Source organism: Cherax quadricarinatus, chromosome 22, assembly GCF_038502225.1.
Source record: "Cherax quadricarinatus isolate ZL_2023a chromosome 22, ASM3850222v1, whole genome shotgun sequence".
Lineage (NCBI taxonomy): Eukaryota > Metazoa > Arthropoda > Malacostraca > Decapoda > Parastacidae > Cherax > Cherax quadricarinatus.
Window position 1 is genome coordinate 19229171 of NC_091313.1, and position 26711 is coordinate 19255881.

General features: G+C 41.0%; 1 protein-coding gene across 20 annotated transcripts in view; it reads left to right on the forward strand.

Annotated features, from left to right (window-relative positions):
• Sarm (sterile alpha and armadillo motif) overlaps positions 1 to 26711 on the forward strand; it is a 500429-nt gene that overhangs the window by 413776 nt on the left and 59942 nt on the right. For 13 of the 20 annotated variants that reach the window (XM_070087507.1, XM_070087509.1, XM_070087512.1 and 10 more), the window contains 3 exons: positions 15531 to 15743; positions 19853 to 20182; positions 20432 to 20599. In XM_070087507.1, the coding sequence (XP_069943608.1) occupies positions 15531 to 15743; positions 19853 to 20182; positions 20432 to 20599 (711 nt within the window). The remainder of the gene's footprint in view (positions 1 to 15530; positions 15744 to 19852; positions 20183 to 20431; positions 20600 to 26711) is intronic. The other 7 variants (XM_070087508.1, XM_070087513.1, XM_070087516.1 and 4 more) reach the window with 1 other exon arrangement.

A 26711-nucleotide genomic window follows, 5' to 3' on the forward strand; every position in this document is an offset into this window, starting at 1 on the left:
AACCATGGTGTTGTTGAGGCCCCAACGGAACCAGTAATACCCTGGAGTGTTTAGTGCTTAAGACTGTTGATGGTAAACCTCCAGGCTGTTTTCTGTTAGGAAGGATAAGATTATCTCAACATTGTGCAAGAAGAATACAATTAGTACAGTAGCAGCAGGATAAGGAAGGCGCGCACTTACTGCTACAAGTCAGTCACATCTCACTAGCCAACATGACTTTTGGCAAGGTTTGCAGTTTTTATTTAAAGTTTTCAGAAACTGTCCCTTAATTCTATGTACAGTATTTCTTATTTTATCTATCATGTAGTTAAGATAGTCTCCAATGTTACATGCAATTTCTCTGTTTAAAGAAAGATTGCTCGAGAAATCTATTGTATACAATTAATATACAATATTTTGAGAACACACTACAATAAATTCTTTGTGACGAATTATCTGCATAAAGTAATAACAGTGGTGACGGTACAGTGGTGGATGATAATACAGAGAGGTGAGGATAACCAGTATATTGTTGAAGAGTGATGGTGGGGGCAGAGTGCTGCACCCTGCCAAGCTTCCTCACGCCGCCTGACCACCTATGCTACCTTGCTAGCTTTTGTTCCTGTGTGATTATTAGGGTAGCAGCACACTGTTGATGTATCTAATTTTGATAAAAAGGCCGAAGTTGTGCTGAGGGTCGTAGTGACTGGCTTAAGAGCGTCAGTATCCTTACGCCCGTTGTTGAAGTTGCAAGAGGAGGGGCTAACTGCGGTGGCTGCTTCTCCCTTAATATTTGAATTTTACCTCTTGTTGAATACTGTGTGTGGTGAGGTGTGTGAGTACCTGCTGAGGATGCCGAGGCAGTGTGAGCACCTGCTGGTGATGCCGAGGCAGTGTGAGCACCTGCTGGTGATGCCGAGGCAGTGTGAGCACCTGCTGGTGATGCCGAGGCAGTGTGAGCACCTGCTGGTGATGCCGAGGCAGTGTGAGCACCTGCTGGTGATACCGAGGCAGTGTGAGCACCTGCTGGGGATGCCGAGGCAGTGTGAGCACCCACTACCGGGAAAGACGTAAACACCGTGTGCGTCATACAACGTCTTAGGAATGGTAGTTAATCAGGTTTGATGTAAAGAATGTGACTGCTGTGAAGACTAACCCGGCAAATATTCGGGGAGATAGGAAAGGGAAGAGTGCTTTGTACTTGCAAAACAGCTGAGGATTAGATAGATTGGAGCAAGTCTAGAAAAACAAGAATTTTGGTATTTGTACTGTGTGGGGGGGGGGGGAGTACATTAATTATCCCTCACCTCTGTTTATTAATTTACACCGCAGGAAGTTAAATGCTGCTGTGAAGACAATTTAAGTGCCCTTTGTGTGAAATTTTCCAGCCAGAAAATACCGTAGATATTAGGGATACAACGTTCGTTTTTGCTAAGGTCAAAAGTCTATTTGTGGAAGTAATAATTATGCCAGAAGTTTCACCTGTGTTGTGAGGCGGAGACTTGCTGGATGACTGCCCTTGTTCCCGTCCTCATCACCTGTGTTGTGAGGCGGAGACTTGCTGGATGACTGCCCTACTTCCCGTCCTCATCACCTGTGTTGTGAGGCGGAGACTTGCTGGATGACTGCCTTTCTTCCTGTTCTCATAGTGTTGCACCTCCTTGCCCTTCTGCACCTATCATGCTAACCATCATCTCGTCTCCCAACGCAGTGATTGCAGTGAGCGACATGCCTGTAACCAGTAAAGAGTACTGCTAATCCTGCAGACAGACTTCACTGACCATAGGCTAGGCTATTGCTGCCTGAATCCCACAGGTTTACATGGCCATGAAAGCTTATCTGATCAGGCAGCTCTCGTACAAACTTGTCTAGTCTCCAGTTGAAAACTTAAACCTTTGTGCCGAAAATATTTCTAATACTTGAAATTTTTCCTGGTATAGGCTATGCTAACTGTGTTCTAAGAAGAACATAAGAAAGAAGGAACACTGCAGCAGGCCTATTGGCCCATTCGAGGCAGGTCCAAGTCTCCTACCGGCTTAAGCCGGTAGGAGACCTAGTCAGGTCAGGTCACATTCACCTAAGGAAGGAGCACGGCATCTGACCTAGTAACACAAGCTAGTCAGGTTCAGCTCACACCCACCCACACCCACTTATGTATTTATCTAACCTATTTTTAAAACTACACAACGTTTTAGCCTCTATATGTGTACTCGGGAGTTTGTTCCACTCATCGACAACTGTTACCAAACCAGTGCTTCCCTATATCCTTCCAGAATCTAAATTTTTCCAGCTTCAAGCCATTGCTGCGAGTCCTGTCTAGGCTAGATATTTTTAGCACGCTATTTACATCCCATCACAGTAGTTTAAGTGTTTTATTGTCTTGTGAGAATTAAATACAGTAATATCAGAATTTGTAGATCATATTTTTTCTTGAAGTGAGATGCAGGGACAGAGAATAATATAACAGATGAAAGAGCACAAGTACTTAGAGGAGTGCCAATATTGTCATTGCTTCTTTTTTATCGTAAATATTCCTACAATCCATGTTATCATTTTCCTGGCCCTGGCTAAATGCGCTTTGTTGTGCTCACTAAAGGTTAGGTAGTAGGGCATTAATATTCATAGATCTTTTATCACTTCCGTTATATGACTAAATTTGATTGCACTTTATATCTTGTTCGTGTTTTATGTTGTTTTGTGTTCCTCGTTCTTATAGCTGCAACTTGTCACCGTCTTCTCTAGGTCTTATGATTTAGGAGGATTAATGTGGCAACGACCCACCAATGCGATGATCCTCGAAACCATGAATAACTAGATGTGTTTCACTTTCGATCGCTTCACTATCCCAAAAATATCCCGCATCCCATAAGCCCAGCCCCCTACTCCAACGCACGCAAGAGGAACAGCACACCGTGCGGCACAAAACTTTAATCCAGTTAAATTGACAGATTTTCGTGTATTCAACAATAACCCAAGAGGTGTCATCCTTTTCACAGGATGCATCAGCCATAAAGATTCAAGGCGTTCAGAAGAGGCATTTTCAAATTGTTTTACAGGAAAACTGCATAAGTGTCTCAATCTTCAACAATATAGTTGAACAGTATTAGGGGTGAAGGTGGGGTTCTATTTTACAGAAGCTGAACCTGTTGAAGCAAAACTTAAGTTCAGATTTGAATTCAGCCTTTTAAAATTAGTTTGAAACTTGTTTTAAACGTGAACTGAAACCTTTACTGAATAATGTTATCAGTATACATTGTAGTACAATAACATTACATGGTATAAACCTTGGAAATAAATACCGACAAGTTGGTTTAGAAAGACACGTAAGCAAACACTATAACATATTTATTAGAAAACGTTTCGGTCCTGGGACCTTGATCACTTCTAACATAGAGGTAAAAAGACATATATATATATATATATATATATATATATATATATATATATATATATATATATATATATATATATATATATATATATATATATATATATATATATATATATATAATGTCTTTCTACCTCTGTATGTTAGAAGTGATCAAGGTCCCAAGACCGAAACGTTTTCTAATAAATATGTTATAGTGTTTGCTTACGTGTCTTTCTAAACCAGTAACATTACATACAAGTTGCCTGAAAAATTACTACATAAAGATTTAGAAAGGACATAGGAAAGTATTGGTTTGGAAATAGGGTAGTTGATGAGTGGAACAGTCTACCTAGTTGGGTTATTGAGGCTGGGACTTTGGGTAGTTTCAAATTTAGGTTGGATAAGTACATGAGTGGGATGGGTTGGATTTAAGTGGGACTTGTGATGAATGGTTTGAAAAACCGACAAGTTGAGATTGAGACACTTATGCAACATATGGGAATCTTTATTCAGGAAACGTTTCGCCACACAGTGGCTTCATCAGTCCGATACAAAGTAGAAAGGCGTAAGGAGAGGAGTTTGAGGTAATCAGTCCCTCAGGTGGGACTTGCACACCAGAGCTTATTTCTTGGGTAGCATTGAAAATTGGGTTGGGCAAATGTTTTGTTAGTGGGATGAATTGTAAAGGACCTGCCTAGTATGGGCCAACAGGCCTGCTGCAGTGTTCCTCCTTTCTTATGTTCTTAAAACAGGAATTAATAAAGGGGATGTAAATAGCGTGCTAAAAATATCTAGCCTAGACAGGACACGCAGCAATGGATTAAGTTGGAAAATTTCAGATTAAGAAAGGATATAGGAAAGCACCGGTTTGGTAATAGTTGTGGATGGGTGGAACAAACTCCCGAGTATCGTCATAGAAGCTAAGACGTTGTGTAGTTTTAAAAATTGGTTAGATAAATACATGAGTGGGTGTGAGTTGGACCTGACTAGCTTGTGCTACTAGGTCAGTTGCCGTGCTCCTTCCTTAGTGAATGTGACCTGACCTGACTACCTTAAGGTATTGGCTTAAGCCAGTGGGTGAATTGGACCTGCCTCGAATGGGCCAGTAGGCCTGCTGCAGTGTTCCTTCTTTCATATGTTCTTATATAATGCCATACCATTTTAAAATTAAAATTGGCAGTTTGGCTATAACACATCTCAATAAAAAGGGATACACTGTTGTTAAGATTTTAAAGTGAATCATACATAAATAGCACGGAAATCAAAATCGGAATATCTTTATTTAGTTACAGTTCAACAGCGTTAAAAATTTGAAACCTATCGGATGAGGCGTTCTCAAGTATTAAATGTAAACCTCGGGGAAGGAAAATAATCAGTCAGCTATTTCTAGGTATCCCTACTGGGATACCTAAATAAATGTAAGTGTTAGTGGTTGGTGAGGAGTGAGTGGTCACAGGTGTTCCGGGCCGGTGCTGTCTAAAATGATAATGCCATGAATGTTAATGTATCATGGCCAGCAGGAAGCAGAAGTCAAGGTCACCACTAACAACTCCCACCATGGCACAGACGTGAGTAGCCTCGTTCTCTGCCTACGTGTTCATCTTATACTGAATGCTGATGATATGTAGTCAGGTTCAGTGCTCCGTGTCCTCACCTGCGCCTTCATCCTGCAGGGTTCATCCACTATTGTCTCATGGTTTTGCGGGAAATTTTTTAACTTGTTTAACCCTTGAAGTTTGGAATCTCCATGAAAGGAGGAGGATTCAGACCACGGAGTCCGATTAATGAGCCAGTGGTCGCTGTGTCGTGGCCCGCCATAGGACCAATGGTTTACCACCATTGTCCGTAGCACTGCACACCAGCAGTTGCTTCTTCTCCCCCCCCCCCCATCCTTCAACGCCACAAGGCTGACAGGTTCTAACACTGTGTATGTGACCCATCCTGCTGGATAAGATATGATAAGGAAAACAGCTAGCTTTTGTTTTCACTGTGTAACTATTACGTAAAGAAAGGTAGCAGCACACTGCTGACGCATCCTGACGAAAGTAATAGCCACAGTAATCACTTATTTCCTGTCAGCAAATGTTAGATTATATAAAATTCTGGCAGCCACAGTACAGCTGAACTTGTCACTAAGCACAACTGTAAAATGGGAGAGATGAGGGTTAATGTTTGTGTCATTATGGACAATATTAAGGGTGTAGGTACGGAGGGTCGAGGGAAGAGAGGATAATAATAAACTTTAGTTTGATATTAGTAAGAGAGAGGGGGAGAGAAGGGAGATTATGATATTTTAAGTGGTGTCTGTGTGTGTGTGATCACATATTTGTAGTTGCAGCGGTCGATTCACAGTTCCTGGCCCCGCCACAGCTCACGCACAAACACCTCCCGTGTGTGTGTGTGTGTGTGTGTGTGTGTGTGTGTGTGTGTGTGTGTGTGTGTACTCACCTATTTGTACTCACCTATTTGTGGTTGCAGGGGTCGAGTCACAGCTCCTGGCCCCGCCTCTTCGCTGATTGCTACTTGGTCCTCTCTCTCCCTGCCCCATGAGCTCTATCATACCTCGCCTTAAAACTATGTATGGTTCCTGCCTCCACCACATCACTTTCTAGGCTATTCCATGGCCTGACTACTCTATGACTGAAGAAATACTTCCTAACATCCCTTTGATTCATCTGAGTCTTCAACTTCCAATTGTGACCTCTTGTGTCTGTGTCCCATCTCTGGAACATCCCGTCTTTGTCCACCTCGTCTATTCCGCGCAGTATTTTATATGTCGTGTGTGTGTGTGTGTGTGTGTGTGTGTGTGTGTGTGTGTGTGTGTGTGTGTGTGAGTCGTCTTCACGTCTGCCTTCACCTCCCCGTGACCTCTCATTACCTCTCCACAATTTTATCCAACATTCACATCAGTGCGAGATTCTAAATGACAAGAATTTCTTAGATCTCTTGTTATTCTGTTCTAGGGACGTTAGCTAGTTCACAATTTTAGTTTGAGATTCCGAAGCAACTTCTCTTTAAAATATTCCAATTCTGTTTAAAAATACCTCCAGAATTTTAGTTTGACCTTCCAGGATGAGAGACTGGACCCAACAATTTTACTGCAACTTATACAAATATTCCAAGAGGGTGTCCAGACAAGGTGTACCGCTCATGGTATACACTCGTCGCACGGGATTACCAACTCTACATACACTCTTGGCGGTATAGCACTCTGTTGTCTATTGTAGGAATTCAGGCAGTTGGCAGGTGCAGTAGTGACCAAGGTCACGAGGCGATCCTACCACCCCTCGCCTCTGTGGGTGGTGGTGATGCTCTTGTTGGAAGCAGAGCTGTGTCAACACTATTTGTTGTACTGGGTGGAGGTCAGGGAGGGAAGGGGCGCTGCTTTCCATCCATTGTCAGTAGTTTCTCCAGTCTTCACGCCCTTTGCGAAAGTAATGAGTTGGTGGTGGTACCTCGTAGCGCAGCGGTTAGCGTGCTCGCCTCACTATTCTGGGGTCGTAGTGTCGAACCCTGCACGAGGCGGGGCGTATGGGCAAATATCCTAACACCTTCTACCCCTGTTAACTTGGAGTTAGTCGACCGTTGTAGGTCGGGGAAGAGCTAACAAAAATACATTGACCTTATTGGGTTATCCTTGGTTACTAACCCATCGAGATTAATAATCCGAATAAAGTTTTCCTCTTCTCCCTGGCTGTGTCGGACTGCGTGCGGCCTCCAGGTGTTTGAAGAAGTCGATTTTACTGATTCCTGGCGTACCGGGCCCATTCATTCCTGAGGTTGAAAAAGTACTTTCTGATCTGGTTGATCAGGCAGGCACTAGACAAGCCTGGCCCAGGGCCGGGCCGCATGAGTAGGAACACTCGAAACCCATCAAAGGTATAACCTTCTCTGTTTACTACGACAGCTTTATTAATACCCTCGTTTGTCATCTTGAACTTTGTATCACAACTAGAGGTTACCAGCCACTTAAGGAAAATGAGAAATGAAGGTATTAGGGACAGGGAGGATAGCTGAGGAGGGAGGGAGTGGGTAAGAGAGAGGGCGGAGTCACCAAGCCACCATTCATGGTCCTCTTTAACAAAAATAATAATGTCACCAATACCCAGGAAACTAGCTGTGGGGGTACACTCACCTTCCACTCTGTATTTGCCAAGGTGGACTTGCAAGGGTCGAGTCGTAACTCCTCGTAACGTATCGACCGACGTTACTGATTCCTGACCTGCTCTTCAAACGATGTACGATGTGTGCCTCTAGCACCTCATCGCCCAGTGGGTTCCACTTTCCACCACGAGACAGAAAAAATGCTTTTTAACGTTCCTTTACCTGTGATGTTTTTAGGGTTCTTTACCCTCACAGCCCTGCCTCAGGCCAGGCTGCCACCCCGAGACTTGAAAAAAAAAATTATTTTTAACGTACCTTTACTTGTGATGCTTCTAGGGTTCTCTACCCTCACAGCCCTGCCTCAGGACAGGCTGCCTTCTCCATGTAGTATTTAACTGCCGACTCTCCTAGCTCATTCCTGGCCCCTCCGAGTGTTCCTATCCACTCTTTTTTATCCTCCAAATATTTTGTATGGCATGATCAAATCCCATCCTCTACTTTAGTGTTGTTTATTTCCTTAATTCTTAATTCTTGTTGTTTGTCTCCCAGTTGTATTCCCTCTCATGTTTTCATTACTTTGCATGTATCAACCTGGGGTTTAATTAAACATCGTCCTGACCTTTTTTATAGCCTATATAAGTAATGTCTAAACAAAGATATACCATAGCAAGCCTTTATTTAGATAACATTTCGCTCATTTATGAGAGAAACTATTTAACTCAATGAAGCTTGTCCCTGGCCTCTCCTCTTTTATCTTAATTGCTAATCTCTCATTATCTACAGATAGTGATATGAAGAGCTCTGTTTTCTCATATAAGTTATTTGTGTACATTAATAGCAGGGGTCCAAATTGTGGTCCTCAAGAGATGTCATCAGTGCCTACTCAGATATCTCCTCTCTTCCATTATTCTCTAGAGTCTAGAGGTACTGTCGCCCCCTACTGTGTGTAGAGGTGCATCCACTTGTGTGTTATGTCACATGTGGTGGTTGTCGTGTTCCTGGCAGTATTGAGAGTGAGAGACTGTGTCGGTGTGGGCGGACCGGAGCCGGGTTCGTTAGGGCGGGACGTGTCAGACCGGAGTTGGGTACGTTATGGGCGGGACGGGTCAGGCCAGTGCTGCTGGGTACGTTGGTGGCGAGGAGAGTATGCTAGTCACCCTTCTCATGTTTCCTGCCGTGTATGACAGCATGCACTTGTAATATTACCACGACTCACGAAGCACCCATGAGGGCCTCACCACCTTCTCTGCGCACCAATTAATTGCTTCCTGTAAGACTTCATGGCCGCCATAATAGTTTACGCCTACGCGCATTTTTTTTTTTTTAAGCTAGCCGGCAAGTTGTGTTTTGGCCATTGACTCGCCGCTGATGCTTGCAGGGGTGACCAGTTGGCACCTGGGCTCTGTAAGGTGCACACTGCCTGGCATCTGTCCCTGTGGCACTACTGGCTCAGCACTCACACGGTAGGGCACGTGACATTACCCTTATATCCATGCAGCACCTCCAGAAATAACTTTCAATGTATAGCGCAACCGTTGGTCTGTTCACGAGGAAGCGCTGAACCCGTTAGGATTCATACAGCGCCTGGGGAATATGAAGGTAGCTCCATTTCCTTAGATCAAGAACCTTTCACCAGCACCAAGGCACCTTGAAGGGGGTACAGCCTTTTGACAGATTGTCTTATGTAATTTATGAATATCCTTGTGGTGGATCAATGAACCTCATTGGCTGTTTGTTAACTTGTGTGTGGTGGCAGGAGCGCAACTCTGGCATCTTTGTGTATAAGAATATTTTAACACTCGCTGTACAACACTTAGTGCGGACGAGTATACAAAACCTGACCTAAGATTAAACATTTTCAAATTACAAAAAAATTGGAGATAAATTGAAGTGTGCGCAGAAGAGGACATCAAAGTTCGTACTTTCCCAGGAAAACAAGTCAGTTGAAGGAAGACTCAAAGCATTTAATCTGGTCTTCCTTAAGAAATAGAGACTAAGAGATTATCTCATTAAAAACCTTAAGATATTTAATAAATTTGATGCACTCGAAGATACAACACAAAGTAAGGCAACAAATGTTATTGATTTTTTTTGAACAGTTATAGATTAGTGGAATAGTTGTATTGAAGTTGCAAAAACCAGTCTTTTAGGAGCCGGCTTTACAAGCACTTCAGCAAATATTGGATTAAACTTCCTATAATACGGGAGTACAGCTAGGCTCGTGACTTTCCTTTATTTATATATATATATATTATATATATATATATATAATATATATATATATATATATATATATATATATATATATATATATATATATAATGCTCTTTATGGACAGCATACTTTCCAGTATATTATCAGCATTTATCTTTTTCTCAGTTTACAACTGTGGCTTCTTCTTTATTACCTGGAGTTTACCTGGAGAGAGTTCCGGGGGTCAACGCCCCCGCGGCCCGGTCTGTGACGTTTATATTTCTAAAATATCATCTTTATTTTTCATACGCTTTTACACCCTTATATGTGGTTATCTCTTCTTATTAACTCCCATTACCCTAAGAAGATATTTCTCGTGTTTTTTTAATATTTTTTCTTTAAGCTCTAGGAGCCATCGTAAGAATAGCTCCCCTTTGGACTGAACATTAATCCCCTTTGGACTGTTGCCAATATATTTTTTTTGTGTGTACACTTCACATCCTCCACATGCTTAAATTTTGTCCTAATATTACGTGAAATGTATGTCTATGCACTTACCTAAATGTTTGGAGGGGTCACTTCACTCCATAGCTTCTGAACCTGCCTTTTAACACTTATCAGTCGGCTTTATTGACTTCTGGCCTCCGGCACCCAGTTATACATGCTTTTGAAACAGTTTACCTGGAGAGAGTTCCGGGGGTCAACGCCCCCGCGGCCCGGTCTGTGACCAGGCCTCCTGGTGGATCAGAGCCTGATCAACCAGGCTGTTGCTGCTGGCTGCACGCAAACCAACGTACGAGCCACAGCCCGGCTGATCAGGAACTGACTTTAGGTGCTTGTCCAGTGCCAACTTGAAGACTGCCAGGGGTCTGTTGGTAATCCCCCTTATGTGTGCTGGGAGGCAGTTGAACAGTCTCGGGCCCCTGACACTTATTGTATGGTCTCTTAACGTGCTAGTGACACCCCTGCTTTTCATTGGGGGGATGGTGCATCGTCTGCCAAGTCTTTTGTTTTCGTAGTGAGTGATTTTCGTGTGCAAGTTCGGTACTAGTCCCTCTAGGATTTTCCAGGTGTATATAATCATGTATCTCTCCCTCCTGCGTTCCAGGGAATACAGGTTTAGGAACCTCAAGCGCTCCCAATAATTGAGGTGTTTTATCTCCGTTATGCGCGCCGTGAAAGTTCTCTGTACATTTTCTAGGTCGGCAATTTCACCTGCCTTGAAAGGTGCTGTTAGTGTGCAGCAATATTCCAGCCTAGATAGAACAAGTGACCTGAAGAGTGTCATCATGGGCTTGGCCTCCCTAGTTTTGAAGGTTCTCATTATCCATCCTGTCATTTTTCTAGCAGATGCGATTGATACAATGTTATGGTCCTTGAAGGTGAGATCCTCCGACATGATCACTCCCAGGTCTTTGACGTTGGTGTTTCGCTCTATTTTGTGGCCAGAATTTGTTTTGTACTCTGATGAAGATTTAATTTCCTCATGTTTACCATATCTGAGTAATTGAAATTTCTCATCGTTGAACTTCATATTGTTTTCTGCCGCCCACTGAAAGATTTGGTTGATGTCAGCCTGGAGCCTTGCAGTGTCTGCAATGGAAGACACTGTCATGCAGATTCGGGTGTCATCTGCAAAGGAAGACACGGTGCTGTGGCTGACATCCTTGTCTATATCGAATATGAGGATGAGGAACAAGATGGGAGCGAGTACTGTGCCTTGTGGAACAGAGATTTTCACCGTAGCTGCCTCGGACTTTACTCTGTTGACGACTACTCTCTGTGTTCTGTTAGTGAGGAAATTATAGATCCATCGACCGACTTTTCCTGTTATTCCTTTAGCACGCATTTTGTGCGCTATTACGCCATGGTCACACTTGTCGAAGGCTTTTGCAAAGTCTGTATATATTACATCTGCATTCTTTTTGTCTTCTAGTGCATTTAGGACCTTGTCGTAGTGATCCAATAGTTGAGACAGACAGGAGCGACCTGTTCTAAACCCATGTTGCCCTGGGTTGTGTAACTGATGGGTTTATTGATGGGTGGTGATCTTGCTTCTTAGGACACTTTCAAAGATTTTTATGATATGGGATGTTAGTGCTATTGGTCTGTAGTTCTTTGCTGTTGCTTTACTGCCCCCTTTGTGGAGTGGGGCTATGTCTGTTGTTTTTAGTAACTGTGGGACGACCCCCGTGTCCATGCTCCCTCTCCATAGGATGGAAAAGGCTCGTGATAGGGGCTTCTTGCAGTTCTTGATGAACACAGAGTTCCATGAGTCTGGCCCTGGGGCAGAGTGCATGGGCATGTCATTTATCGCCTGTTCGAAGTCATTTGGCGTCAGGATAACATCGGATAGGCTTGTGTTAATCAAATTTTGTGGCTCTCTCATAAAAAATTCATTTTGATCTTCGACTCTCAGTCTGGTTAGCGGCTTGCTAAAAACTGAGTCATATTGCTGTCATCTGACAGTGGTGCTTGCTTTCACACCCTTTTCGTTTAATCACCTTGTGTCTGTTTGTCTTTTGGGGGATATTCTCTCTGCCATTGCATCTGCTGACAGAAAGGTTACTACAAAGCACCAGCTCTCGTCGCATTCCTGGAGGGTGGGCTAAATGTTAGTGAGAGGGTAGGGTGGATGTTACTGGGAGGGTGGACTGGATGTTGCTGGGAGTGTGGACTGGATGTTGCTGGGAGCATGGGCTAGATGTTAGTGAGAGGGTGGGGTGGATGTTGCTGGGAGGGTGGACTGGATGTTGCTGGGAGGGCGGGCTAGATGTTAGTGAGAGGGTGGGGTGGATGTTGCTGGGAGGGTGGACTGGATGTTAGTGAGAGGGTGGGGTGGATGTTGCTGGGAGGGTGGACTGGATGTTGCTGGGAGGGTGGGCTAGATGTTAGTGAGAGGGTGGGGTGGATGTTCCAGGGATGGTGGGCTGGATGTTGCTGGGAGGATGTGTGCTGGGTAGGCGGGCGCTGGGAGGGTGGGTGTTTGCTGGTAGGGTGATCGGTCTGGGTACTGGGCGTGGCTGGGCGTGTGCTGGCTCACAACTGCCACTAACACCATATTAGTTTAACCCAGAATTATCCTCGGGTACTTTGCGAACACGTTTATGATAAAATAGCTGAGGAATACGTCTCATCAGCTAATTCCCTCCTACATTGCTACGACAAGCTATATTAATACTTATCAGAAAACATTATACATTTATACCTTAAGTATAAAACAATTATATACTCAGTTTTTTATAGTACTGAAATATAAATATATAAACAAGCTTGTGTGTGGAGCAACTTTTAATGCTAATAAAGATTTCAGTTCACGTTTGAAAGTGACCTTTTTTAATTAAATTTGACATTGCTGAATTCAAATTTGAGTCTGGTTTTGCTCCAACACGTACAGTGTCTGTGAAATAGAGCCCCAGGGTGAATGATTCCACTAAGACAACCAGCACGGAGAAAAAATATCAGGGAAACCTATGATTAGTTTGCTGGCCGACTACTGCTGAACACTGGACACTTTTACCTAATTAGGGGCTGTTTTGCCCTCTCTGTATCCCTGTGTATTTGTGCTATTGTAAATAGATTGGATATAGGATCTATAATAAATAGCCGCTTCAGCAGCAAAGTGATGGAAATGCTAATGATGAAAAGGTGCGTGCCGAAAAATTATGAGAATAAGACCAAGAACAATTATGAGAATAAGAACAAATATAATGTAAGATTGTGTAAAGAGGAATAAAAATCGAGGAATAGTTAGAAATAAGTAAGAAAAATGGAAAGAAGTTAAAAATTCACTTCATGTCCTGAGATGAGGATTGTAGTGTATTCAATCTATGGGAGTGATGGTTAAGTTAGTCTTGCCACGGTATTATATGATGTGGTGGTAGTTACTATGATAGCAATTTTATTTTTCAAATGGTTGGCAAGTGATGTTGAGAAACAGTGAATTGAAGAACGCTGCTTCCGTGGCTCGTAAAGCTTAGTTGGACTGGCTGATCTGGCCTGTCCTGGGTGATTTATGACCTGCCATCCCACGGACACCGCCTTAATTAAGGAAGAGCCTTTATGTAGGTACTTTAGTCTCATCCATTTTATCTGTTTATAGCCTTTACCTTTTACTGGAATTTTAAGCTACTAGTTCCCCCATCACACGTGGATTTATGGCAGATCTTAAATGTGTGTGTTGATTTGTTAGGATATTTAATGGTGATATTGTAAGTACAAAGGTGTGTAGTCTGGCGGAGCAGTTATCACATGGTAGAACTCGCCGTAGCTACGTTAATCAACTTTCACTGATCACCTGCCTCTACTGAGCAGCAGTGACGCTCACTGAAGGTCTTCTCAAGTTGTGGTCTACATTTATCCTTGTTACTGGTCGTAAATGAAATTTTCATTGCTGTTTGTGTATTGGAAAGTTTTCGTAAGAATTTTTTTATGGAATAATTTTCAGCATTTAATGAAATATAATTAAGGCTGTTATGCTCGTGTAATGAATAACTTTGTATATGTGCGTTCACTTAAATGTGGCTTCAGGGGTCGAGTCTTAGCTCATGGCTACGTCTCTCGACTTAGGGCTTGGCAGATCCACTCCCTCCTAGTCTTGTGCCTTAACGTACCTTTTTCGTTTTTCACCTTTCAAACAGCCTATCCTTGTCTACCTTATCAATTGCCCTGAGTATTTTGTATGTTATCATATCCTCCACTGGTTCGTCAGTCTTCCAATGTTAGATTCAATTTTATAAGCCTTCCCTCGTAACTCATACCCCATGTCTCAGGAACAAGCCATGTTACACACTTCTGTACTTTCTCCATTTTATTAACTTGCTTTTATAGGTGCTGGTTCCATACAGGGGTGCTGATTTATGGCATACAGATGTCGAATATATGCTCTCGAACCCGCCAGATAAACTAAAGCCAGGTTTGCTGCCCTCTCCTTTCACACTCTTCTCGGTCCCTCTTCTAGATGCAGTACAGTGATTTGGAACTTAGGACTGTGCGATCACTAACACCTGGTGGTATTCCATAACCAATTCCCTGGTATGTTTTTTTTTTTCAGCTTCTTCAGTCTATAAGGGATCTTTAACTTTAGTGGGCCATCCTCCTGATCTGTTGCCTTGCTTTTTGGTACTCCAGGTATTGCATTTATTATTGCCCCCAAGCATTTTGTCTCTAAGGGCCAAAATATGTGGTTGTTCCCTTATTTTGTCTTATAATGCACTCCTTTCATTATTTGTGTATCTTACCCATATCTTTCTCTCGCTATTTGTTGTTTATTATGTGTCTGCTCTTCAAAAGATGCCTTAATGCTGAAAAGGGGCTCTTAGTAAAAGAAAAAAATAACCAATTCATCCCTTCCATGGGTGAAACCTGAGTGCCCCCCTCCACCCATTTACCAGATGTTATGTGACCCAAGGTTTCTGGTTTACCTGGAGTTTACCTGGAGAGAGTTCCGGGGGTCAACGCCCCCGCGGCCCGGTCTGTGACCAGGCCTCCTTAGGTCATTGTCCCAGGATGCGACCCACACCAGTCGACTAACACCCAGGTACCCATTTTACTGATGGGGAACATAGACAACAGGTGGAAAGAAACACGCCCAATGTTTCTACTCTGGCTGGGAATCGAACCCAGGCCCTCACCGTGTGCAGCGAGAGCGTTAACCACCAGGCCACCGTAGGCATTCTGTGAATGGAGGAGAGGCTTAGGATAGGATTTGGGGTTCAGCTGGAATGTGAATAGGAAATGTGGGTTTAGGAATATGTGAGGGGGAGAAGGCATTGTGATATGATTATTATCATATAAAAACTGATAATCTGTATAAATATGTAGGGTAAGGTTGTTATGAGATAGCTGTATGCTTTACCTCACTTTATCCCAATTGTTTTTCCAGCAGCACCTGAGTAGCAGCAGTCGGAGCAGCAGCAGTCAGCTCAAAAGATCGCAACACACCTCACACTCACACTCCTCCACGAACTTAAGTGAAGTTAAGTCTTCCAGTAACCTAAGTGAACACAAGGCTTCTGCAAGCATTAACAAGTCAAACCTTTCAGAACTCAAGTCGTCTATGTCTGAAGTCAAGTCCAATATCAGTGAGATGACAGCAGTAAGTTCACCTCTTCCAGTGTTTCTCAAATAGAGTACCATATCTTAATTGAGAAAAACTCAGTGTTTGTATGTCACTATCTATTATAAAAGGCCAGAAGCAGTTACGATACTATGTACTTTCTAACTCTTTGTTATAACTTTCTATCCATATTACCCAAGGTTCCCAACAAAAGTAGATATTCAAAAGTTGTTTTAAATGCTTTATTAGTCTTTCATTTATCTGTTTACCCCACTACAGGCCAAACAATGACAAATAATTTTGTCTTTGTGGAATCAGTATCTGTATACAAAAACAGGAGAATGTGCATGTTGATGAAGGTGGTTTTACAGACACAAAAAGACCAAGAAACTAATCATAATAGACTGACTTGTTTTCCAACAATAACACTGTTGTAAATGTTGTTTCGGTCTATTAATTACTGAACTTTCCTAAAGTAAGCTCGTGTTTATTGCCTACAAAAATAACTACAATTTATAACACGATTAAATTTTTTTGTCAATTCCTTTGAAAGGACAGTGTACATTTCTTTTATAATTTATGTCCTTATGTTCATGATTGTATCATATAACTCTAAGGCATTAAATCCAGACTTCAGAATTAAGTACAGGCAACTCATTGATTCATAATATTAATTAGAATCTGATACTGTAATGTGGCATATAAAATACAGTACTATTTTTAATGCTGCTTTAATTCACATAACAGAAATTGAGTGCATATCTCAAGTGATTGTTCTTCACAACAAACTGTTATAGTACATACCTCACTGCAGTGATTTTTTTCATAACAGTGTGCCAGTAATATTACCAGTACGTATTCCTTACAGTACTTATTGACACTTCGCTGTACTTCTCTTTATTCTATTACCTAAATATAACAATGGTTATAAATGACCATAATTTTTAAAGGGGTGGACCGGTAAGCCAGCGGAAGGCCTCGGTCAGATGACCAAAAGCTCCAAAGGCGGGTCATCATCTGACTAAGACCCGCGTCAGGAAACATTTGTCCTGTTTCCTGACGAACCTTACCTAACCTAACCTTCTATTACCTTTTGCCATTGATTTTGAGTCTTTGACTTCTTGTTTGCAAAACTGAGAGTCTGGTGAAGTGACCTGGATGGCAGTGAACACCATAACTTGCTGTTCAGCCATTGACCTTCATAATACTGGCCTATGATTTGTTCATTGTCACTGACTCTGAGTGTTACTCCTGAGCACTTTCTTATACAAGCCTCAAATCTGCTAATTGGAGCATGTACCAGCATCTGAATTCAATCACTGTCTGTAGTCTGACACTCCTCTCCTTACTTATCCACTATGTGAACAATTTGTTTTTTTCAAGCTTATTACAATCTGTGGTATAAACCTTGGTAATAAATACCAACAAGTTAGTTTAGAAAGACACGTAAGCAAACACTATAACATATTTATTAGAAAACGTTTCGGTCCTGGGACCTTGATCACTTCTAACATACAGAGGTAGAAAAACATTATATATATAGGCGGAGAGTGAGGTGTGACGCACGTGACCTGAGGAATGTCATAAGAACATAAGAATGGAGGAACACTGTAGAAGGCCTACTGGCCCATGCGAGGCAGGTCCTTATCAAAACAACCTCTACCTATGATGAGGATGGGTAGACGATGAAATCATGTGACTCCTGTGTTGTTGGGTTGGTGGTGCTTAAGTATCATGTATGCCAATGTTTTTGAAATTTTGCAGTTTCCAGTGTTGCGTTCTATAGTGTCGGTGACGGCGATTAGTGAGGCTTCTAGGCACCGTCGGCATCTGAGGTCTGGTTCGGTGAGAACGAGTTGTGCCTCATTCCAGTTCATCAAATGTCCCGTGGAGTCTCTGTGGAGGACACAGGCGTACCTTACATCGCCTCTGTTAGAGGCATTTCGATGCTCATTCAGGCGGACTGCAAGATCTCTGCCTGTCTCGCCTGCAGAGATCTTGCAGTCCGCCTGAATGAGCATCGAAATGCCTCTAACAGAGACGATGTAAGGTACGCCTGTGTCCTCCACAGAGACTCCGCGGGACATTTGATGAACTGGAATGAGGCACAACTCGTTCTCACCGAACCAGACCTCAGACGCCGACGGTGCCTAGAAGCCTCACTAATCGCCATCACCGACACTATAGAACGCAACACTGGAAACTACAAAATTTCAAAAACATTGGCATACATGATACTTAAGCACCACCAACCCAACAACACAGGAGTCACATGATTTCATCGTCTACCCGTCCTCATCATAGGTAGAGGTTGTTTTGATAAGGACCTGCCTCGCATGGGCCAGTAGGCCTTCTACAGTGTTCCTCCATTCTTATGTTCTTATGACATTCCTCAGGTCACGTGGGTCACACCTCACTCTCCGCCTATATATATAATGTCTTTCTACCTCTGTATGTTAGAAGTGATCAAGGTCCCAGGACCGAAACGTTTTCTAATAAATATGTTAGTGTTTGCTTACGTGTCTTTCTAAACCATTACAATCTGTAAATATGACATGAACATGATACAGTAAGTATAGTACCAGTATATGTCATTTCATAAAATACAGTGAAGTTAGCAGAAACCATCTAACTGGCTGGAAGAGAGGTGTGGTGGAGCTGGGTTTTATTATACATGTAGATGGAAGGAGTATGGGAGTTAACAGTAGATTAAATGGGTAAGTGAGAAAAAAAGAAAGCAAATTTTCAGTTACATTTTTTGTATACAAGTAAAACATTTAAAATGGATATATTCTGAGACTGCAGATATCACATTTCTTGACTAATTTTTACCAAAAAATAGCATACTCGGCAGTGAGAATAATACATAATAATAATAATAGGGGATGAGCTTACCCCATATGCACCAGACAGTCATATTAATTTAAAAATAAATGATTATGGTTAAAAAACTGAAAAAAAAATATTATCCATAATTTATTCATAATAATCCTTCATGCTTTTACCCTTCCTCCTCACTCCACTCCCAACCAATCATCCAGTTGTCCTGGTGAATCATAATTATGTACATGTGAAGACACATTTCCCTAAGGATGACAAAACATAAGTTCATATATTTATAACATCTTTATTGGATATGTTTTGATCCAGTGACCTTGGAGCCACCAAGGTTTCAGGACCTTGGACCCATATTGTTGGTATTACTATGGCTTCTAAATTCATATACATATTCCCAATTCTCTTTATTCACTTCCTCCATTCCTCGTCTTGACTTTGCCTTATTCATCTGTTTGACGTGGTGCATGAAACCTAGCCGTAAAATTTAATTAAAAATGTACTTACTTGACTTGGGCGATTGCATAGGAGTGCTTAGAGAATTACTGGTAGAAATGGACTAACTGCATAAAAGAAAGCTCGCAAAATGAGACACCTATATACATGTACAGTACTCATTTGGTGTGTGTATGGTGAGCAGACAGCTTATTGATGATAATCCCGTCGAGAAATTTGAACTTATTTTTATATTTTGGTGAGTTTGGAATGTTTTAATTTGGTATTATAGAATTTTATCATGTGCATTGATTTGTGTATGTTTGGCAGGCTCATATTTTCTTTTGGTCCAAATTTGTTAGTAATGTGATGTTTTTATGGTAATGAGGAGCTGTTAACTGGGAGGTACAGGTTCTAGATAAGCAAAACTGTTCTTGAAAGTATTCTTAGTTGCAAATAAAATTATACTAACTAAACTGTTGTTAATCGGGGTATATGTAATAAATATAATGTGATAAATTTAAATACTCCTTATATCAATACTGTATTTTTAAACTTAGCCTTGTAACAGGAATAATTCTACATGGTTTAGTTTTGTTGCCACCCATAATTTGTTAATTAGGTTTTTGATTGTCAGTCTGCTAAGTTGGCTTTATTAGTGAATTATTACATTTACTGGTAAATGCTTGTTTTTATACTACGTATAGTCATCACAATGAATAATGGGTAAATATTTTTGAGCTCAAAAATGCTTAATTAATTAAACTTATTTTTATTGTGAAACTGCCGGCTTCATGTGTACTAATATGCAATATATTTATAGACTACTGTACTGTATTTACAAAAATAATAATGAATTATCATTGTTTACATTGCAGCAAAGCAATAGTGTGAACTATAATCGATCCATGTCCCTGGCCAGCAATGCTGCCCTGCAGCAGGGTGCATCTTCAACAAGTCTGCAGTCAGGCTTTAACAAGCGCAAAGCTTCAGGCTTTAATATGGGGTCCATGGATGCCCTTAATGATGCCCTTCAGATGGGATCAACAGAGCAACTGGCACTTGAGGATGATTTTGACCTGCAGAACCTGGCAGTTCAGCAGGATCAGCTCAGCTCCTCACCTCTCACCTCAGGCTCCGCAAATGGAAATAATCCCAAAGAGCTAAAATATGAACAGAAGAAAGTGACATCTTCATCAAAAACAAAGGTTAGAGTTTAATTTACTTATATAACTCATAAATATACAATGCTTGTAGTGTTCTGACAAATGAGATGGACTTGTTTTTTAAAAGTGCAACGATGTATTATCTTTTTCTTATCTTACAAATATTTCATTGAGTGAAACTTAGTGAAGTACAATATAATGTAGCATATGAGAATGTTTGCTAAGACATCATATTCATTAATAAAATATGCCTATTAGTTTTCAAGAGCTACATGTCTCAAACTTTTACAGGTTGTGACAGATAAAAATAGCTATGAATCTGCCTCAGGACAGTCATCAGAGTCTAGAAAACTGCAAGCAGGGGATGTGTCGTATGCAGAATCGTCAAAGAAGGCTGCAACCAAAGCAAAAATAGAAGTTGATGGCATTACAGCAGAAAAGGCCGCAGCTGTCTCACAGGTGAGTTAACTATTTGTATTGTATTTGGGAAGTTATTTTTTTCTGAGTTTTAGTTTTATAATTTTACATTACAATATACAGTACTTTAGCTGTAGGTTTGCTTGGGTTAGGCTCCTAGAGTTCCTCATTCAGGGTCAGCAAATTCCACTAAATTACATCTGTTAAAAATTTTGTTTTGGCTTTGGGCTCATTTCATGTTTCACAGCCCAGGTCAACCAGGCTGTGATAGATATGCTGGCTAGGAACAGCCTGGTTAATCAGGCAAGCACCAGACAAACCTGGCCCAGGGCCAGGCTGCATGTGTAAGGGAACTCTTGAAACTCATCAAAGGTATGTCAGAGGCCACATATATTTAAATATTGCTTGACCCTCATTAAAATTGATTTTCATCACAGATTTTTGTGTGGGAAATCCAGTGAGTTGATTATCTAATGTAATCCTATTGTTGATTTTCATTTTAAGGGTTATATGAAAAGCTAAAATAAAATGGGTATCATGGTAAACAGCAAAGATTAAAAGCTCTTCAACATTTAACCCTTTCACTGTCTAAACCCCTGAAATTAGTAGTGCTCCTAGTGTCCACTTTTTTTTTTGTTTAGTATTTTTTCTTCTGAAATGGTAGAAAATCTTTCTGAAGGCAGTGATACCAAAAGTATGAAATTTGATGGAAAACTTATGGAATTATGCAGGCACAAATTTTGCAGTCTGGGCTCAATTTATACATTTGAGTCCTATTTCAAGTCAATTCCATTGCTCCATTTGACCAAGTTTTTAGTTATTTAGCTAGTGTGTCTTCTGTTTTCTCAGTTGATCACACGAAATTTGCCATTCAACAATTACAACCACCCCATATAATGCAAAGAAGTCAGTAATTTAGCCAGTTTTACACAATTAAAAAAAATACTGATTTCAAAATAGTGTAAAATAAACAATGTAGACATTTCTGGAACTATAACAATATTTCCTCTCCCGTATTACACTTGCCTTCCATGTTGAATTCATAATCAAATAAAAATGAAAGATTTACTATATTTCCTGATAATAAAATAAGCCAGGAATGATTGGTCATGGTTTACAGCATCCCAATGATTAAGTCAGACATTAAAAAAGCTTTTTCCATCATGCTCTGTCTGAGGCAGGTTTTTCTTTTTATACTGTGCACACTCACTGTGCAGACCCATTCTCTTATATCTAGGCCAAAATTTGCCACTCCCAGCTTTATTTGAGTGAGCTGAGCTCATGACGTAGAACTATGTGAGGGACCCTGGCCTCGATGATGTCGTTCTACATAATGGCCCCTGAAAGTGTTAAAGCATGCAAATTTGAAGGTTTGGTTATTTACTTGTACCTTCAACTTTGTTTATCAACATACCGTACCTCAGCATTCCTTGTGTATTCTCTTTTTAGACACTTCTTGCTTTTTCGTTTGCTTTTCATTTTTTTTTTGTCATTTTAAGTATTTTTCCTCTGGGTAGTTTAACATTCATCTACACATACTGTGAGAATGGGAAGTTGCAGAAATTCATCTAAAGAATATTCATGAATTTCCTTGAAATTTATCATCATTGTTGATGGGGAGGCATAGGCCAACAACACAAATGGTTCTAGCAGTGGAAGCTATATTTTTGACATGTTTGTTCCTGGCAATATCCAGGTGGTTGATTTTGGCAGACAGCAAGGGTTCCCCATCCCCCCACCCTACCCCAAGACCCAATTAGCATAAAAAAAAAACTGAGTCATAAATATAAATGAGAAATAAACAATTTTACACGTTACCTTTTGTGTTGAGATACGAATATTTGACTTGAGAAGGAGGATGTGGTGGTAAAGGGAAGGTGCATCATGAACATTGTTATATATGGCCATAGATAATTCTACTATAGGTATGGGGGTTGCTGGTTGGTTCACTAGATGCAAGATTGAAGGAGTGGTACTTGGCTTTCTTGAAATCATGAGTGGACTTATGCATGAGCTTTCAGTTGGAAGGACATAGTCATGATCTGGTTAAAGCATATTATTAAATGCTATTGCAATGCTATAAAATGAATATGCTGACTGCAACACACTGTTTATTGCATAAAACAGCTAAGATGCAAGAGATTGCTTACTGCGAGCATTCTGCTGAGGTTGTAGCGGGAAGAAGCCTATATGCTATATTTAATCCTGTTCTGGTGAATTTATGGGGATTTAACTAAATATCTGCTTCCTTGGATCAAATCTGATTTTCTCCCATTTCTCAGGCACTGTATGAACCTTGTGGGTTTAGTGCTTCCCCAGTAATAATAATAATAATAATAATAATAATAATGTAGGTAGTAGGTTGGTAAACAGCAACTACCCAGGGAGGTACTACCGTCCTTCCAAGTGGGTGTAAAACGAAAGCCTGTAATTGTTTTACATGACTGTAGGATTGCTGGTGTCTTTTGTCTGTCTCATAAACATGAAAGATTTCAGGTACGTCTTGCTACTTCTACTTACACTTAAGTCACACTACACATACATGTACAAGCATATACATACACACCCCTCTGGGTTTTCTTCTATTTTCTTTCTAGTTCTTGTTCTAGTTTATTTCCTCTTATCTCCATGGGAAAGTGGAACAGAATTCTTCCTCTGTAAGTCATGCGTGTTGTAAGAGGCGACTAAAATGCCGGGAGCAAGGGGCTAGTAACCCCTTCTCCTGTATAAATTACTAAATTTAAAAAGAGAAACTTTCGTTTTTCTTTTTGGGCCACCCTGCCTTGGTGGGATACAGCCATTTTTTTCAAAAGAAAGAACAATAATAATAATAATAATAATAATGTGATGAATGGTTTAGAAAACCGACAAGTTGAAGAATTGAGACACTTATGCAACACATGGGAATCTTTATTGAAGAAATGTTTTGCCACACAGTGGCTTCATCAGACCAATACAAAGTAGAAATGGGTAAGGAGAGGAGAAGTTTGAGGTAATCAGTCCCTCAACCTGGAATCGATATGTTCAGTCCATCACTCTTGTAGGAAATGCAGCATAGGGCCAGAGAGGTGGCTTATATACTGCAGTGTGATCCTGCCTCCACCTGCTTCACCTCATCTCACTGCAGTATATAAGCCACCTCTCTGGCCCTATGCTGCATTTCCTTCAAGAGTGATGGACTGAACACATCGATTCCAGGTTGAGGGACTGATTACCTCAAACTTCTCCTCTCCTTACCCATTTCTACTTTGTATTGGTCTGATGAAGCCACTGTGTGGCGAAACGTTTCTTCAATAAAGATTCCCATGTGTTGCATAAGTGTCTCAATTCTTCAATAATAATAATAATAATAATAATAATAGTAGTAGTAGTAGGTTGGTAGACAGTGACCACTCAGGGAGGTACTACCGTCCTACCAAGTGAGTGTAAAGAGGAAGCCTGTATTTTGTTTTGCATGATGGTAGGATTGCTGGTGTCGTTTTTTCTGTCTCATAAACATGCAAGATTTCAGGCACATCTTACTACTTCTACTTACACTTAGGTCACACTACACATGCATGTACATGTTTATGTATACACACTCATCTGAGTTTTCTTTGATTTTATCTTAATAGTTCTTATTCTTATTGCTTTTCCTTTCATATCCATGGGGAAGTGGAATAAGAATCTTTCCTCCATAAGCCATGTATGTTGTAAAAGCCAACTAAAATGCTGGGAACAGTGGGCTAGTAACCCCTCTTCCCATATAGCTTACTAAAAAGAAAAGGAGAAAATCATCAAAGTGGGATGTTTGATTTATTTATTTGACATGTGTTGGGGAGAGGAGTGGGATTAAATTATGGGGAATCAAGTACAAAATGGGAGTTGACACAGTTAGTTTTTGGTGATGATACTGTGCTTAAGGGAGATTGTAAAGAAAAGTTGCAAAGGTTAGTGGACGAGTTTGGGAGGGTGTGTAAAGGTAGAAAGTTGTAAGTGAACATAGATAAGAGTAAGGTGATGAGGGTATCAAACGATTTAGATAAAGAAAAATCGGATATCACATTGGATAGAGGGAGTATGGAAGAAGTGAATGTTTTCAGATATTTGGGAGATGACATGTCAGCAGATGGGTTTATGAAGGATGAGGTTAAACATAGAATTGATGAACAAAAAAAGGTGAGTGGTGCATTGAGGTATTTGTGGAGACAAAAAAATGTTATCCATGGAGGCAAAGAAGGGAATGTATGAAAATATAGTGGTACCAGCACTCTTATAAGAGTGTGAAGCTTGGGTTGTGAATGCTGCAACTAGGAGGTGGCTGGAGGCAGTGGAGATGTCCTGTCTAAGGGCAATGTATGGTGTAAATATTATGCAGAGAATTCGGAGTGTGGAAATTATGAGAGGGTGTGGAGTTAATAAAAGTATTAGTCAGAGGGCTGAAGAGGGATTGTTGAGGTGGTTTGATCATTCAGAGAGAATGGACCAAAGGAGAATGACATGGAGAGCGTATAAATCTGTAGGGGAAGGAGGGCAGGGTAGGGGTCGTCTTCGAAAAGGTTGGAGGGAGGGGATAAAGGTTTTGTGGGCGAGGGGCTTGGACTTCCAGCAAGCATGCGTGAGTATGTTAGATAGGAGTGAATGGAGATGAATAGTTTTTGGGACCTGACGAGCTGTTGGAGTGTGAGCAGGGTAATATTTAGTGAAGGGTTTCACTGGTGATTTTTATATGGCTGGACTTGAGTACTGGAAATGGGAAGTACAATGCCTGCACTTTAAAGGAGGGGCTTGAGATATTGGCAGTTTAGAGGGATATGTTATAGTATATCTTTATATATGCTTCTAAACTGTTGTATCTGGGTGCCTCTGCAAAGACAGTAATTATGTATGAATGAGGTGAAAGTGTTGAATGATGATGAAAGTATTTTCTTTTTGGGTCACCCTGCCTTAGTGGGAGATGGCTGACTTGTTGGAAAAAAAAAAATATAATATCAATAAAAAACCCAAAAAACAAAATACTTCTTGTTTTGCCAAATCAAAGGGAAAAACAACATCCAGTATTGGGCCCCTGCTTAGGCAGGATGGGACATACACAGATGACAGCCAAGAAATGAGCGAGATACTAAAGTCCCAATATGACTTGGTGTTCAGCGAAGCACTGCCCAGACTAAGGGTCGACAATCCAAATGAATTCTTAATGAATGAAACCCAAAATTTGATCATCTTAAAAATCTTGGATATTAACCTAACGACACAAGACTATGAAGAGGCAATAAATGACATGCCCATGCACTCTGCCCCAGGCCCAGACTTGTGGAACTCAGTGTTCATCAAGAATTGCAGGAAGCCCTATCGCGTGCCTTCAGCATTTTATGGAGAGGGAGCATGGACACAGGTCATCCCACACACACTAAAAACAACAGACATAGCCCCACTCCACAAAGGTGGCGGTAAAGCAATTGCAAAGAACTACAGACCGATAGCACTAACATCCCATATCATAAAAATCTTTGAGAGGGTTCTAAGAAGCAAGATTGCCAACCACCTAGATACCCATCAGTTACACAACCCAGGGCAACACGGGTTTAGAGCAAGTCGCTCCTGCCTGTCCCAGCTACTGGACCACTATGACAAGGTCCTGGATGCTGTAGAGGATAAACAAAATATAGATGTAGTATACAGTGGACCCCCGCTTAACGATCACCTCCAAATGCGACCAATTATGTAAGTGTATTTATGTAAGTGCGTTTGTACGTGTATGTTTGGGGGTCTGAAATGGACTAATCTACTTCACAATATTCCTTATGGGAAAAAATTCGGTCAGTACTGGCACCTGAACATACTACTGGAATGAAAAAAGTTCGTTAACCGGGGGTCCACTGTACTTAGATTTTGCAAAAGCTTTTGACAAGTGTGACCGTGGTGTAATAGCACACAAAATGCGTAATAAAGGAATAACAGGAAAAGTTGGTAGATGGATATATAACTTCCTGACAAATAGAACACAAAGAGTAATAGTAAACAGATTAAAGTCCCAGGCAGCCACGGTAAAAAGCTGTTCCACAAGGCACAGTATTCGCTCCCATTCTATTCCTCATCCTCATTTCTGACATAGAGATGTAAGCCATAGCTCCATGTCTTTCTTTGCGGATGAGACCTGAATTACCATGGCAGT